The sequence below is a fragment of the Procambarus clarkii genome, chromosome 93 (genome assembly GCF_040958095.1).
Source record: "Procambarus clarkii isolate CNS0578487 chromosome 93, FALCON_Pclarkii_2.0, whole genome shotgun sequence".
Classification (NCBI taxonomy): domain Eukaryota; kingdom Metazoa; phylum Arthropoda; class Malacostraca; order Decapoda; family Cambaridae; genus Procambarus; species Procambarus clarkii.
In genome coordinates this window covers 4,608,680-4,623,819 of record NC_091242.1, presented here as the reverse complement: position 1 = coordinate 4,623,819, position 15,140 = coordinate 4,608,680, and the positions used below count along the sequence as shown (strand labels likewise).

The 15,140-nt window shown below is 46.6% G+C and overlaps 1 protein-coding gene, 1 long non-coding RNA gene and 1 other non-coding gene across 3 annotated transcripts; 1 reads left to right on the top strand and 2 right to left on the bottom strand.

Annotated features, from left to right (window-relative positions):
* The first annotated feature begins 1,445 nt into the window (after positions 1 to 1,445).
* Positions 1,446 to 4,415, top strand: LOC138359812 (ice-structuring glycoprotein-like). Its single transcript, XM_069319518.1, has 2 exons — positions 1,446 to 1,548; positions 2,587 to 4,415. The coding sequence occupies exons 1-2, from the start codon at positions 1,446 to 1,448 to the stop codon at positions 4,413 to 4,415; spliced, it is 1,932 nt and encodes a 643-aa protein (XP_069175619.1).
* A 3,601-nt stretch (positions 4,416 to 8,016) lies between these two features.
* On the bottom strand, positions 8,017 to 8,135 carry LOC138359887 (5S ribosomal RNA). Its single transcript, XR_011226114.1, has one exon. It is a non-coding gene; the product is annotated as a 5S ribosomal RNA (ribosomal RNA).
* Positions 8,136 to 10,977: 2,842 nt separating this feature from the next.
* LOC123746891 (uncharacterized) lies at positions 10,978 to 12,730 on the bottom strand. Its single transcript, XR_011226063.1, has 2 exons — positions 12,202 to 12,730; positions 10,978 to 11,691 (listed from the first exon to the last, which is right to left on the bottom strand). It is a non-coding gene; the product is annotated as an uncharacterized lncRNA (long non-coding RNA).
* Between the last annotated feature and the right edge of the window lie 2,410 nt (positions 12,731 to 15,140).

Sequence of the window (15,140 nt, the reverse complement as noted above, 5' to 3'; positions counted from 1 at the left end):
CTTCATCTGTATTCTTCTCATAATTTTTGCATCATCAGCAAACATTGAAAGGAATGAGTCTATACCTTCTGGAAGACCGTTTACATATATTAGAAACAGGATGGGTCCAAGTACAGAGCCATGTGGGACTTTGCTGGTGACATCTCGCCACTCTGATGTCATCCCAGCCCCCCTCTCCCCTCTCACAGTTACTCGCTGTTTCCTGTTGCTTAGATACTCCCTTATCCACTGGAGCACCTTATCCACTGTGTGTGTGTGTGTGTGTGTGTGTGTGTGTGTGTGTGTGTGTGTGTGTATTCACCTAGTTGTATTCACCTAGTTGTGTGTGCGGGGGTTGAGCTTTCCTTTCTCGGCCCGCCTCTCAACTGTCAATCAACTGTTTACTAACAACTTTTTTCACACCACACACACACACACCCCAGGAAGCAGCCCGTAACAGCTGACTAACTCCCAGGTACCTATTTACTCCTAGGTAACAGGGGCATTCAAGGTGAAAGAAAATTTGTCCATTTGTTTCTGCCTGGTGCCTGAATCGAACCTGCGCCACAGAATTACGAGTCCTGCGCGCTATCCACCAGGCTACCAGGCCCCCCCCCCCCAGGTGTGTGTGTGTGTGTGTGTGTGTGTGTGTGTGTGTGTGTGTGTGTGTGTGTGTGTGCGCAAGTGCGAGCACGTTTGGTATGTTAGAGTACTAATAGGTAAAAGTACTAATAGGCTTTATATGTTAGAGTACCAATAGGTAAGCATTACCACCAGAGTTAGTGGTAATGCTTATAATACAGTGGTTGACCTGGCTATAGGCCGACCACAGTCAGTCTCTCTCCAGCTATTGTTCACCCAGGACGTCAAGGAGCTTCACTCTAACTATTCTCTCTCGACATTACTAACAAGATAATAATTGAAATCAAATTAATTTCATTAACATAATTCATGAAATGTGTAAAAATATGTTTCATAAACGTTTTTGCCGTAGAGAGAGAGAGAGAGAGAGAGAGAGAGAGAGAGAGAGAGAGAGAGAGAGAGAGAGAGAGAGAGAGAGAGAGAGAGAGAGAGAGAGAGAGAGAGAGAGAGAGTAGTCCATACCTGACGACGTGTAACACCTACGGACGACGCCGTAAGAATGAGAGCCAAGACAGCTTCCTGTCCTATATATCTTCTCCGGTCCCCCCCCCCCCCTTCCACCACCCCTTAAATTCAGTAGCTCAAAAGTACCGCACATAAACTCAGTCGAACTAACCATGGAACAACAAATGTTTCAGAAATGAATATTGAAAGATTTGAAAATTTTAATCCAATAAGAATAACATTGATTCAAAAACTATCACTTTATTTTAAATAAACTAATTTCTGAAGAGCATAACAATCCAGAAGCTGTTGACACGTGGATTTTCCGAGTAATGGTCTTGAGCAGCGTCTTGCGGTAATGCCCACTACGGTGTCTTAGAATGTCTGCTGCTGTTGCACAGAATGCTCCACTACGGTGTCGCAGAAAGTCCCATTACGATGTCTTAGAATGTCCACTGCTGTTCCATCGAATGTCCGACTACGGTGTCTTCAAGAACATCACCCAGAAATCTCAGCACCTATAGCAAAACTTGACAAATGAAAGATAAAAAGCAAGCAATGGTTTAGAAATTTCTGTTCACAATAATGATATGTACATTGGGTTTGAAATGAAACAATGTCAATAAGGTTAGAGGTCAGACTTTTTTATTTACTCTGAGAGCATTTACATTCATGTCGCGAGAATAGTGTAGGAATTACAGCTTATTTAATACATAATCTCCACAGATTTTTGAGTCAGAAAGTAATTGAACTCATTAACATATTCGTAAATAAAGTTTTATCTCAATATTTATGTAAAACATTTTTAGTTTCACGAAAAACTTATCTTTAAGTTCTTAAAGCGGCAACATTTCCGTTGTGTGTATATAAGCTTTTGTATATTGTAGTATAAGCTTTAGTTAAGTTAAGAGACAAAACTTATCACTTAGTAGTTTCACGAATGTCTTAATGTACTTTATGTCTTAATTAAGTGTATATATTAAGTGTATTACTTAAAGAATATATATATATATATATATATATATATATATATATATATATATATATATATATATATATATATATATATATATATATATATATATATATATATATATATATATACAGGGAGAAGTATACCTCTTCATTTAATATATTTAACAATTAATAAAAAGATCAAGAAAAATGTACAAGTTTATTTTCACACATTTCAATACGTCATTGTAAAAATTTACAACATTTCTTGGAAGCTCAAACAAATTGAAACATGAAAAGCACATCTGAGATTTTTCACCAAAATATTTAAACGAGAATTTTGAATGAATTTTACTGAGTGACAAGTTAATGTGGTGAAGTATTTGAAGACATTGTTAAAATATAATCAGGCGCTGTAGAGCAGGTTTGGGCATCTGTGATCCACAAGGCTGTTGTGGTTCTCAAGTAAATCTCTGAACTGATTCTTCTCCTGGAATATAGTAGTGTAAACTTGGTCCTGTGGAGGGTAGAGTACGCGGTAAAGTTGGAGTAGTTTACCTACCGTAGCCTTTTCTTCCACCTCCACCACCTTTGCTTCCAGCGTAGCCGCCGCCGCCTCCAATGGCGCCGCCGCCTCCAATGCCGCCGCCGCCGCCTCCAATGCCGCTGCCGCCTCCAATGCCGCCGCCGCCTCCAATGCCGCTGCCGCCTCCAATGCCGCCGCCGCCTCCAATGCCGCCGCCGCCTCCAATGCCGCCGCCACCTCCAATGATGACGCTGCCGCCTCCGCCTCCAATGCCACCTCCATTGCCGCCGCCGCCTCCAATGCTGCTTCCAATTTCGCCTTTACCTTCCTCAAAGCCACCTACAATGCCACCTCCTATAATACAGCCGCCGCCGCCGCCTCCAATGCCGCCGCCGCCTCCAATGCCGCCGCCGCCTCCAATGCCGCCGCCGCCTTCAATGCCGCCGCCACCTCCAATGATGACGCTGCCGCCTCCAATGCCACCTCCATTGCCGCCGCCGCCTCCAATTTCGCCTTTACCTCCTACAATGCCACCTCCAATCCTGCCACCGCCTCCAATGCTGCCTCCAATTTCGCCTTTACCTTCCTCAAAGCCATCTACAATGCCACCTCCTATAATACAGCCGCCGCCGCCGCCTCCAATGCCGCCGCCGCCTCCAATGCCGCCGCCGCCTCCAATGCCGCCGCCACCTCCAATGATGACGCTGCCGCCTCCAATGCCACCTCCATTGCCGCCGCCGCCTCCAATTTCGCCTTTACCTCCTACAATGCCACCTCCAATCCCGCCACCGCCTCCAATGCTGCCTCCAATTTCGCCTTTACCTCCACCAAAGCCGCCTCCAATGCCACCTCCTCCAATGTTGCCTTTGCCTCCACGAAAGCCACCTCCAATACCAACGCTTCCAATTTCACTTTTGCCTCCACCAATGCCGCCGCCGCCTCCGCCGCCTCCAATGCCACCACCGCCGCCTCCAATGCCACCACCGCCGCCTCCAATGCCGCCACCGCCGCCTCCGCCGCCTCTAACGCCACCGCCGCCTCCGCCGCCTCTAACGCCACCACCGCCTCCAAACCAACCGCCACCGCCGCCTCTAATGCCGCCACCGCCGCCTCCAATGCCACCACCGCCGCCTCTAACGCCACCACCGCCTCCAAACCAACCGCCGCCGCCGCCGCCGCCTCTAACGCCACCACGGCCTCCAAACCAACCGCCACCGCCGCCTCCAATGCCGCCACCGCCGCCTCCAATGCCACCACCGCCGCCTCTAACGCCACCACGGCCTCCAAACCAACCGCCACCGCCGCCTCCAATGCCACCACCGCCGCCTCTAACACCACCACGGCCTCCAAACCAACCGCCGCCGCCTCCTCCGCCGCCTCTAACGCCACCACGGCCTGCAAACCAACCGCCGCCGCCGCCACCGCCGCCGCCTCCAATGCCACCACCGCCGCCTCTAACGCCACCACCGCCTCCAAACCAACCGCCGCCGCCGCTTCCAATGCTGCCGCCGCCTCCAATGCCGCCGCCGCCTCCAATGCCGCCACCGCGGCCTCCAATGCCGCCACCGCGGCCTCCAATGCCACCACCACCGCCGCCGCCGCCTCCAATGCCGCCACCGCCTCCAACGCCGCCACCGCCACCTCCAATGTAGTATTTACCACCGCCGCCTATAATCTCACCGCCGCCGCCGCCTCCAAGGCCGCCACCGCCTCCAACGCCGCCACCGCCACCTCCAATGTAGTATTTACCACCGCCGCCTACAATCTCACCGCCGCCGCCGCCTCCAAGGCCGCCACCGCCTCCAACGCCGCCACCGCCACCTCCAATGTTGTATTCACCACCGTAGCCATAGCGACGGTGGGCGTGTGACGGAGCCAGGAAGCAGACAGCCAACACCAGGGCGGCCAAGACCACGAAGTGACGCATGCTGGAATGTAAGAGACGGAGACACTTGAGACGGTGACCTTGATATTACTGTCTTACTGACAACACAAACACACCTGAGGTTATAGTGACCTTGATATTACTGTCTTACTGTCAACACAAACACACTTGAGGTTATAGTGACCTTGATATTACTGTCTTACTGACAGTTCTTAAGACTTAATTTGGTTAAGAATATAAGTATATCTATAAATGGAAATGTCTGTGTTTGTCTGTCTTCCCAAGGATGAAGGACAGACGCTTCAGCTAGCCATACCCAGTCTTGTGGGGTGACTCAGGAGTGGTATGGGACTGTCATATGCGAGTCTGGGTCGGCCCTATTACCTCCAGTTAATTAGGATCGGCTCCCATTGAGACCCCCCGTGAAGGTTAAATAAAATATAAATCCTATTTTCAGGATTTTACACAGCCTGCATTAACTTGATCTTGGGACGTGCATTAAATAGACTCTGGCCTATTAACGAGAGAGAGAAAGAGAGAGAGAGAGAGAGAGAGAGAGAGAGAGAGAGAGAGAGAGAGAGAGAGAGAGAGAGAGAGAGAGAGAGAGAGAGAGAGAGAGAGAGAGAGAGAGAGAGAGAGAGAGAGAGAGAGAGAGACAGAGAGAGAGAGAGACAGACAGAGACGGAGAGAGCAGGCGAAGACACTGTTCCTCTCGCTGACAGGGCCGGCGCCTGCTACTCTGGCGGCGTCTTGAACTGGGTTTTTCCATGACACGCTTCCCATTGTGCCTTCCCCTTCACTCTACTGTATACGTAAATGTACATGTACGGCTGAGAATGAAAGCTAAGGGAAATAAGAGAGAGAAATAAAGCATATGTGTGTCTTCCAGCCCTCGTCGGGCTCTTACCAACCCTATCAAACCTCTCATACATTACCTCTTCCTTTGATGGAGTGATAGAATTTCGCACCATAATAATCATTGAATTACATTTTTTTTTTAATGAAGATTTAATGAAGATTTTACAAGTCTTCATTTAATTGATCTCGGGGCACGCAACATGATAATCACTGAATTACATATAATTATCACCCCTCAACGAGGTAGTTAAGAGGAGGAAGTACAAAGTCAGAATTACTGTATATATCACTTAGTTGGTGGTAGGGGGACAAACTAGTTTGGGTTACGAGAATGACGTGAAGGACCTACTCCCAGCCACTGGGATTCGAACGTCGACCTTTCCATGAAGCGACACCGTCGCTGTGACGACCAGTACAAGTTACAGTGAACAAGGTGACTACTCAGCTGCATGCTGGGTAATCATCTTGACTACCAGTGAGAGTATAGCAGGTTAAAGACCGTACCTGGCGACGTGTGAGGGCGGCTGATGACGGATGCTGGTAAGAGGTGAGTGAGCAAGGAGTGCATCTCACTTGTTATATATATATAAAATCCCTGGGAAACCACTCCCCCCCTCATTTCCTCACTCCCAAAGCCCCCTTTCTGCACCCCCTCCCCACTCCCCAAGCCGCCCTCCTTCACGTAAATGATGTAAACATTAGTTCTACAGCATAGTAGACTTGTCGGAGCAACATAGTCCTGTAGCATGGTGGAGATGAAGGAGTGGCGTAGACCTACAGAACGGTGTGTAGGCTGTAGGTGTGACGTAGGCCTTCATAATAGTGGCGCTGTTGAACTATCAGGAGAAAGCGCCAAGCCATTACGACTATATAGCACTTGGAAGGGGTCAGGATAAGGGTTTGGGATAGGACGGGGGGAAATAATGGTGCCCAACCACTTGGACGGTCGGGGATTGAACGCCGACTTGCATGACGCGAGACCGTCGTTCTACCGTCCAGCCCAAGTGGTTGGGGATGTTGGAGAGAAGAACACAGGAGGGTACAGGAGTAGCTACCTTCTGACTCCTCTCACCAGGATGAAAACTTTCCCTTCACATAGCTCATGGGAAGCCTTACCTTGATAGCTTTCCTTAGAAAACTACCCGAAAATCTATTTAATCTCAGGTCCCCATTTGCTGCCGGGTGATCAGGAGTGAATATTTTTGGACTGTGTCCCAGTCGATCCTCTCCGGGTTAGCGCAGAGCAAGCAAATATGTGCCTTATGTGTGGTTAGCTATCAGTGACTACATGGATAACATTTGTGTATGGAGTCAGCCTCCACCACATCACTTCCTAATACATTCCATTTGTCAACCACTCTGACACTAAAAAAGTTCTTTCTAATATCTCTGTGGCTCATTTGGGCGCTCAGTTTCCACCTGTGTCCCCTTGTGCGTGTGCCCCTTGTGTTAAATAGCCTGTCTTTATCTACCCTATCAATTCCCTTGAGAATCTTGAATGTGGTGATCATGTCCCCCCTAACTCTTCTGTCTTCCAGCGAAGTGAGGTTTAATTCCCGTAGTCTCTCCTCGTAGCTCATACCTCTCAGCTCGGGTACTAGTCTGGTGGCAAATCTTTGAACCTTTTCCAGTTTAGTCTTATCCTTGACTAGATATGGACACCATGCTGGGGCTGCATACTCCAGGATGGGCCTGACATATGTGGTATACAAAGTTCTGAATGATTCTTTACACAAATTTCTGAATGCCGTTCGTATGTTGGCCAGCCTGGCATATGCCGCTGATGTTATCCTCTTGATATGTGCTGCAGGAGACAGGTCTGGCGTGATATCAACTCCCAAGTCTTTTTCTTTCTCTGACTCCTGAAGAATTTCCTCTCCCAGATAATACCTCGTATTTGGCCTCCTGCTCCCTGCACCTATCTTCACTGTATTACATTTGGTTGGGTTAAACTCTAACAACCACTTGTTCGACCATTCCTGCAGTTTGTCTAGGTCTTCTTGAAGCCTCAAACAGTCCTCTTCTGTCTTAATCCTTTTCATAATTTTGGCATCGTCCGCAAACATTGAGAGAAATGAATCTATACCCTGCAGGAGATCATTTACGTATATCAGAAACAAGATAGGACTGAGTACAGAGCCCTGTGGGACTCCACTGGTGACTTCACGCCAATCGGAGGTCTCACCTCCGATTGTACTCACCTATTTGTACTCACCTATTTGTGCTTGCGGGGGTTGAGCTTTGGCTCTTTGGTCCCGCCTCTCAACTGTCAATCAACTGGTGTACAGATTCCTGAGCCTACTGGGCTCTATCATATCTACATTTAAAACTGTGTATGGAGTCAGCCTCCACCACATCACTGCCTAATGCATTCCATCCGTTAACTACTCTGACACTGAAAAAGTTCCTTCTAACGTCTCTGTGGCTCATGTGAGTACTCAGTTTCCACCTGTGTCCCCTTGTTCGCGTCCCACCAGTGTTGAATAGTTTATCCTTGTTTACCCGGTCGATTCCTCTGAGGATTTTGTAGGTTGTGATCATGTCTCCCCTTACTCTTCTGTCTTCCAGTGTCGTAAGGTGCATTTCCCGCAGCCTTTCCTCGTAACTCATGCCTCTTAGTTCTGGGACTAGTCTAGTGGCATACCTTTGGACTTTTTCCAGCTTCGTCTTGTGCTTGACAAGGTACGGGCTCCATGCTGGGGCCGCATACTCCAGGATTAAACATTATTGCCAACAGCATTTGGTGTTCCCAGGCGGTCACCCATCCAAGTACTAACCAAACCCAACGTTGCTTAACTTCGCTGATCGGACGAGAAGCGGTGTTCTCAACGTGGTATGGCCGTGGTATGGCCGTGTGTGTGTGTGTCTGTGTGTGTGTGTGTGTGTGTGTGTGTGTGTGTGTGTGTGTGTGTGTGTGTGTGTGTGTGTGTGTGTGAGTACATGTATCTGTGTGTGTGTGTGTGTGTGTACTCACCTAGTTGTACTCACCTAGTTGTGTCTGCAGGATCGAGCATTGACTCTTGGATCCAGCCTTTCGAGCATCGGTTGTTTACAGCAATGACTCCTGTCCCATTTCCCTATCATACCTGGTTTTAAAATTATGAATAGTATTTGCTTCCACAACCTGTTCCTGAAGTGCATTCCATTTTCCCACTACTCTCACGCTAAAAGAAAACTTCCTAACATCTCTGTGACTCATCTGAGTTTCAAGCTTCCATCCATGTCCCCTCGTTCTGTTACTATTCCGTGTGAACATTTCGTCTATGTCCACTCTGTCAATCCCTCTGAGTATTTTATACGTTCTTATCATGTCCCCCCTCTCCCTTCTTCTTTCTAGTGTCGTACGGCACAGTTCCCTCAGGCGCTCCTCATACCCCATCCCTCGTAGCTCTGGGACGAGTCTCGTTGCAAACCTCTGAACCTTTTCCAGTTTCATTATATGCTTCTTCAGATGGTGTGTGTGTGTGTGTGTGTGTGTGTGTGTGTGTGTGTGTGTGTGTGTGTGTGTGTGTGTGTGTGTGTGTGTGTGTGTGTGTGTGTGTGTGTGTGTGTGTGTGTGTGTGTGTGTGTGTGTGTGAGTGCATGTGTGCGTGTGTGTGTGTGTGTGTGTATGTGAGTGCATGTGTGTGTGCGTGTGTGTGTGTGTGTGAGTGCATGTGTGTGTGTGTGTGTGTGTGTGTGTGTGTGTGTGTGTGTGTGTGTGTGTGTGTGTGTGTGTGTGCATGTGTGTGTGTGTGTGTGTGTGTGTGCATGTGTGTGTGTGTGTGTGTGTGTGTGTGTGTGTGTGTGTGTGTATGTGTGTGTGTGTGTGTGTGTGTGTGTGTGTGTGTGTGTGTGTGTGCTTTTACCTACTAATAGGTAAAAGTACTAATAGGTTTTTCATGTTAGAGTACCAATAGGTAAGCATTACCACAGAAAGTGTATGAAGGTGTTCCTGTGACCTGTAGTGAGAATGAGTGTAATATGATACTGTCTGTGTCAACAATACAGTATCTGGTTGTATTGTTGTGGTTGTACCAGGTCAACCATAATACAGTGGTTGACCTGGCTATATGCCGACCACAGTCAGTCTCTCTCCAGCTATAGTTCGCCCAGGACGTCAAGGAGCTTCACTCTAACTATTCTCTCTCGACATTACTAACAAGATAATAATTGAAATCAAATTAATTTCATTAGCATATTCATGAAATGTGTTAAAACATGTTTCATAAACCTTTTTACCGTACAGAGAGAGAGAGAGAGAGAGAGAGAGAGAGAGATTGAGAGAGAGAGAGAGAGAGAGAGAGAGAGACAGAGACAGAGAGAGAGAGAGAGAGAGAGAGAGAGAGAGAGAGAGAGAGAGAGAGAGAGAGAGAGAGAGAGAGAGAGAGAGAGAGAGAGAGAGAGAGAGAGAGAGACAGAGAGAGAGAGAGAGAGAGAGAGGTAGAGAGAGAGAGAGAGAGAGAGAGAGAGAGAGAGAGAGACAGAGAGAGAGAGAGACAGAGACAGAGAGAGAGAGAGAGAGATTGAGAGAGAGAGAGAGAGAGAGAGAGAGAGAGAGAGAGAGAGAGAGAGAGAGAGAGAGAGAGAGAGAGAGAGAGAGAGAGACAGAGAGAGAGAGAGAGAGAGAGAGAGAAGTCCATACCTGACGACGTGTGACACCTACGGACGACGCCGTAAGAATGAGAGCCAAGACAACTTCCTGTCCTATATATCTTCTCCAGTCCCCCCCCCCTTCCACCACCCCTTAAATTCAGTAGCTCAAAAGTACCGCACATAAACTCAGTCAAACTAACCATGGAACAACAAATGTTTCAGAAATGAATATTGAAAGATTTGGAAATTTTAATTCAATAAGAATAACATTGATTCAAAAACTATCACTTTATTTTAAATAAACTAATTTCTGAAGAGCATAACAATCCAGAAGCTGTTGACACGTGGATTTTCCGAGTAATGGTCTTGAGCAGCGTCTTGCGGTAATGCCCACTACGGTGTCTTAGAATGTCTGCTGCTGTTGCACAGAATGCCCCACTACGGTGTCGTAGAAAGTCCCATTACGATGTCTTAGAATGTCCACTGCTGTTCCATCGAATGTCCGACTACGGTGTCTTCAAGAACATCAACCAGAAATCTCAGCACCTACAGCAAAACCTGTCCAATTAAAGTAGATAAAAAGCAAGCAATGTTTAAGAAATTTTTGTTCACAGTAAAGCTATGTACATTGGGATTGAAATGAAACAATGTCAATGAGGTTAAAGCTCAGACTTTTTTTTATTTACTCTGAGAGCATTTACATTCATGTCGCGAGAATAGTGAAGGAATTACAGCCTATTTAATACATAATCTCCCCAGATTTTTGGGTCAGAAAGTAATTGAACTCATTAACATATTCGTAAATAAAGTTTTATGTCCCAATTTTTTTTGTAAAACATTTTCAGTTTCACGAAAAACTTAACCTAAAGTTCTAAATGGGGCGACATTTTCGTCGTGTGTATATAAGATTTTGTATATTGTAATATTAGCTTTAATTAGGTTAAGAGTCAAAGCTTTACTTGGTAGCCTCACGAAAGTCTTCATGCACTTTAAGTCTTGAATGTATTGTTTAAATAATAACCGAAATATGGATAAAAATCAACTCTTAGTATATATATACAGCGAGAAGAATACCTCTTGATTTAATATATTTAAAAATGAATAAAAAGTTCAGTGCAGTAAAAAGTTTATTTTCACACATTGCAATACTACATTATAACAAATTAAAAAATTTCTTGGAAGCTAAAACAAATAGAAACAAAGAAAGCACGTCTGATATTTTTTATCAAAAATTTAAAAATAACATTTTGGATATATTTTACTGAGTGACAAATTATGTGATGAAGTATTTGAATACAGTTAAAATATAATCAGGCGCTGTAGAGCAGGTTTGGGCATCTGTGATCCGCAAAGCTGTTGTGGTTCTCAAGTAAACCTCTGAATTCTTTCTTTTCCTGGAATATAATAGTGTAAACTTGGTCCTGTGGAGGGTAGAGTACGCGGTAAAGTTGGAGTAGTTTACCTTCCGTAGGCTTTTCTTCCACCTTCGCCACCTTTGCTTCCACCGTAGCCGCCGCCGCCTCCAACGCCGCCACCGCCACCTCAAATATCACGGCGGCCTCGAATGCTGCCGCCGCCGTGGCCTCCAAGGCCGCCACCGCCTCCAAGGCCGCCACCGCCGCCTCCAATGTTGTATCTACCACCGCCGCCTACAATCCTACCGCCGCCGCCGCCTGCAAGGCCGCCACCGCCTCCAACGCCGCCACCGCCACCTCCAATGTTGTATTCACTACCGTAGCCATAACCGCCATAGGGACGGTAGGCGTGTGACGGAGCCAGGACGCAGACAGCCAACACCAGAGCGGCCAAGACCACGAAGTGACGCATGCTAGAATGTAAGAGACGGAGACACTTGAGACGGTGACCTTGATATTACTGTCTTACTGTCAACACAAACACTTGAGGTTATAGTGACCTTGATATTACTGTCTTACTGACAGTACTTAAGACTTAATTTGGTTAAGAATATAAGTATATCAATAAATGGAAATGTCTGTGTTTGTCTGTCTTCCCAAGGATGAAGGACAGACGCTTCAGGCTAGCCATACCCAGTCTTGTGGGGTGACTCAGGAGTGGTATGGGACTGTCATATGCGAGTCTGGGTCGGCCCTATTGCCTCCAGTTAAAAAGGATCGGCTCCCATTGAGACCCCCCGTGAAGGTTAAATAAAATGAAATGATTCGAATAAAGCACTGGGATTCGAACCCCGACCTTTCCATGAAGCGACACCGTCGCTGTGACGACCAGTACAAGTTACAGTGAACATGATAACTACCCAGCTGCATGCTGGGTAGTCATCTTGACTACCAGTGAGAGTATAGCAGGTGAAAGTCCTTACCTGGCGACGTGTGAGGACAGCTGATGACAAAGACTGGTGAGAGGTGTGTAAGCCAGGAGTGCATCTCACCTCTTATATATGAAATGCACGGGAAACAGTTCCCACCTCCCCTCCCTGGTCCCCAAGCGCCTGCAGTAGCCTTCGCCTCATGGTGCGGATACATCATTCGACTCCTTATTTGGTGTGAATACATTATCCAATACCTTATTTGGTACGGACACCTGGCTTGCATCACACCTGATATATATAAAATCCACAGGAACACCCCCCCCACCCTGCCCTCCCACTCCCTTCGATTTTTGTCCATTATATCTACTTCACTAAGCTATCTCTCACTCACATCCTCAGACTGCAGTCCGCTGCAGCTGTCTAACACCCAGTGACCTATTTACTACTAGCCCAGCAAACACAAATTGCTTTTTTGACGTTTTTAATTGGTGGCAGAAAGATGACACTAACTATTTATATAAAGTCGTCTTTTTAACGTATAAAATACGTTAATTTCAGTCACTCAAATCGTAGACTTTTGTTGCAAAGGTACAACTGTCATTTTAATACGTTTCTAATTTAAATTAAGTTCAAATACTTAACCAAAATAAAGTTCAAATACTTAACCAAAGTATTTGAGACACTTAATGTGTGTGTACTCACCTAGTTGTACCCACCTAGTTGAGCTTGCAGGGGTTGAGCTCTGGCCCTTTGGTTCCGCTCTCTCAACTGTCAATCAACCAGTGTACAAATTACTGAGCCTATTGGGCTCTATCAAATCTACATATGAAACTGTGTATGGAATCAGCCTCCACCACATCACTTGTGTGTGTGTGTATGTGTATGTGCATGTGTTACATCGGTCGATGTTGTTATAGAATGATTAGGTTGTGGGCAGGAATTGGAGTACCAAACGTCCTGGGATGAACTTATGCCAATCGTCCAATGTTCGATAAACTCCTCTGTCAACTCCTCCATAGGAGACACACCTCACTTTGTGCTATTTGGGACAGACATGAGATTTCCTAATGCCATCATCTCCGCGCCGCCCGCGCCACTCTACAACTATGACGACTATGTTAAGGTCAAACGGAGAGACACTCAACTGGTGTTCCAGAGGGTCAAGGAACATCTCTCTAAAGCTACTGACGATTTCACGCGGTTACAAAACGCTCATGCTAAACCTACGAGAATAGGACTTGGATCTTTAGTAATGATCCTCAACCAGCGACGAGATGGTCCCATGTACAAACTGACTGAGAAGTTTCTTGGTCCCTACAGAGTTCTTGAACATATCACAGGTAATAAGTATAAGCTGGAAAACCTAGCCACTGGAGAACAAGTACATGAGCATCTCAACCACATGAAATTAGCCCGTCTGACTGTCGACGATGACACCCCGACTCCTGTCCCTGACAACGTACCGTGTGACCCTACCACTGTGACACCCACTTCGGTCTCAGACACACCCCGGGCATCAGAGCGTCTACACGCGCTCTCTTACACACGCTACAAGCTAGTTCGTTGCCCGTGTAGAAGATAGAAGATATATATATTTATAATAAAACTAAGAAAGAGCAGTAGACGTTTGGTACTCCAATTCCTGCCCACAACCTAATCATTCTACAACAACATCGACCGATGTAACACATGTGTGTGCGTGTTCCTTCTTCTTGCCGCCCAGCCTGACAACCTTCTCTAGGGTGCCATTAGCCCCTTCCATATCCAGACCCTCCAAGATCTTTGTCATAGTTGCTCTTCTCCATTCCTCCTGGTTGGATCGTTCTGGTTCCTGTACTCTAACAACTATAACTGTTGTTTTTCTTTCCAGCATTTGTTCTCTCAGTTTGCAGCTTCCTGGGAAATAGCTGCTTTCATAGCTGCTTCCTCTAAAGCGGCCTTGGCAATTGAGTTGTTTTGCAGCATTCTTGCAAATGAGGATCTCCCTGGAAGGAACCCTGCATTAGCTTCATCCCCTGTTTCCAGGTAGTACCAGTCTCGTACTGGCTTGAATTTTGATTTTCCCTGAGTCTCCTTATCTCTTCCCTGGCTTCCCTCAGCTCACTCCGTTGGCTCTGTATTATTGCATTTATTTCCTACAGATCTCTGCTCAATCCCCCTAATACCTGGGTGATCCAGTCACAGGTAGTATCCACCATTCTCCCCGTCCCTGCGTGCGGTGGTGTCCCTCGGTCATTTTCCTTCCCTGTTTAACGTAAGTGGGACAGATATTGAGCCAGTGAGAGTACGTGTGTGAGTGTGTGTATCTTTGTGTGTGTGTGTGTGTGTGTGTGTGTGTGTGTGTACTCACCTAGTTGTACTCACCTAGTTGTGTTTGCGGGGGTTGAGCTCTGGCTCTTTGGTCCCGCCTCTCAACCGTCAATCAACAGGTGTACAGATTCCTGAGCCTATCGGGCTCTGTCATATCTACACTTGAAACTGTGTATGGAGTGAGCCTCCACCACATCACCCCCTAATGCATTCCATTTGTCAACCACTCTGACACTAAAAAAGTTCTTTCTAATATCTCTGTGGCTCATTTGGGCACCTGTTTCCACCTCAGTTTCCTCAGTTGACACCTGTGTGTGTGTGTGTGTGTGTGTGTGTGTGTGTGTGTGTGTGTGTGTGTGTGTGTGTGTGTGTGTGTGTGTGTGTGTGTGTGTGTGTGTGTGTGTGTGTGTATGAGTACATGTATCTGTGTGTGTGTGTGTACTCACCTAGTTGTACTCACCTAGTTGTGTCTGCAGGATCGAGCATTGACTCTTGGATCCCGCCTTTCGAGCATCGGTTGTTTACAGCAATGACTCCTGTCCTATTTCCCTATCATACCTGGTTTTAAAATTATGAATAGTATTTGCTTCCACAACCTGTTCCTGAAGTGCATTCCATTTCCCCACTACTCTCACGCTAAAAGAAAACTTCCTAACATCTCTGTGACTCATCTGAGTTTC

Excerpts from the sequence above, each read along its gene's own strand:
- LOC138359812 (XM_069319518.1), top strand. The coding sequence starts at position 1,446 with ATGTCTGCTGCTGTTGCACAGAATGCTCCACTACGGTGTCGCAGAAAG. Across the intron at positions 1,549-2,586 it reads CCATCGAATGTCCGACTACG|CCTTTTCTTCCACCTCCACC; the intron begins GTGTCTTCAAGA and ends TACCTACCGTAG.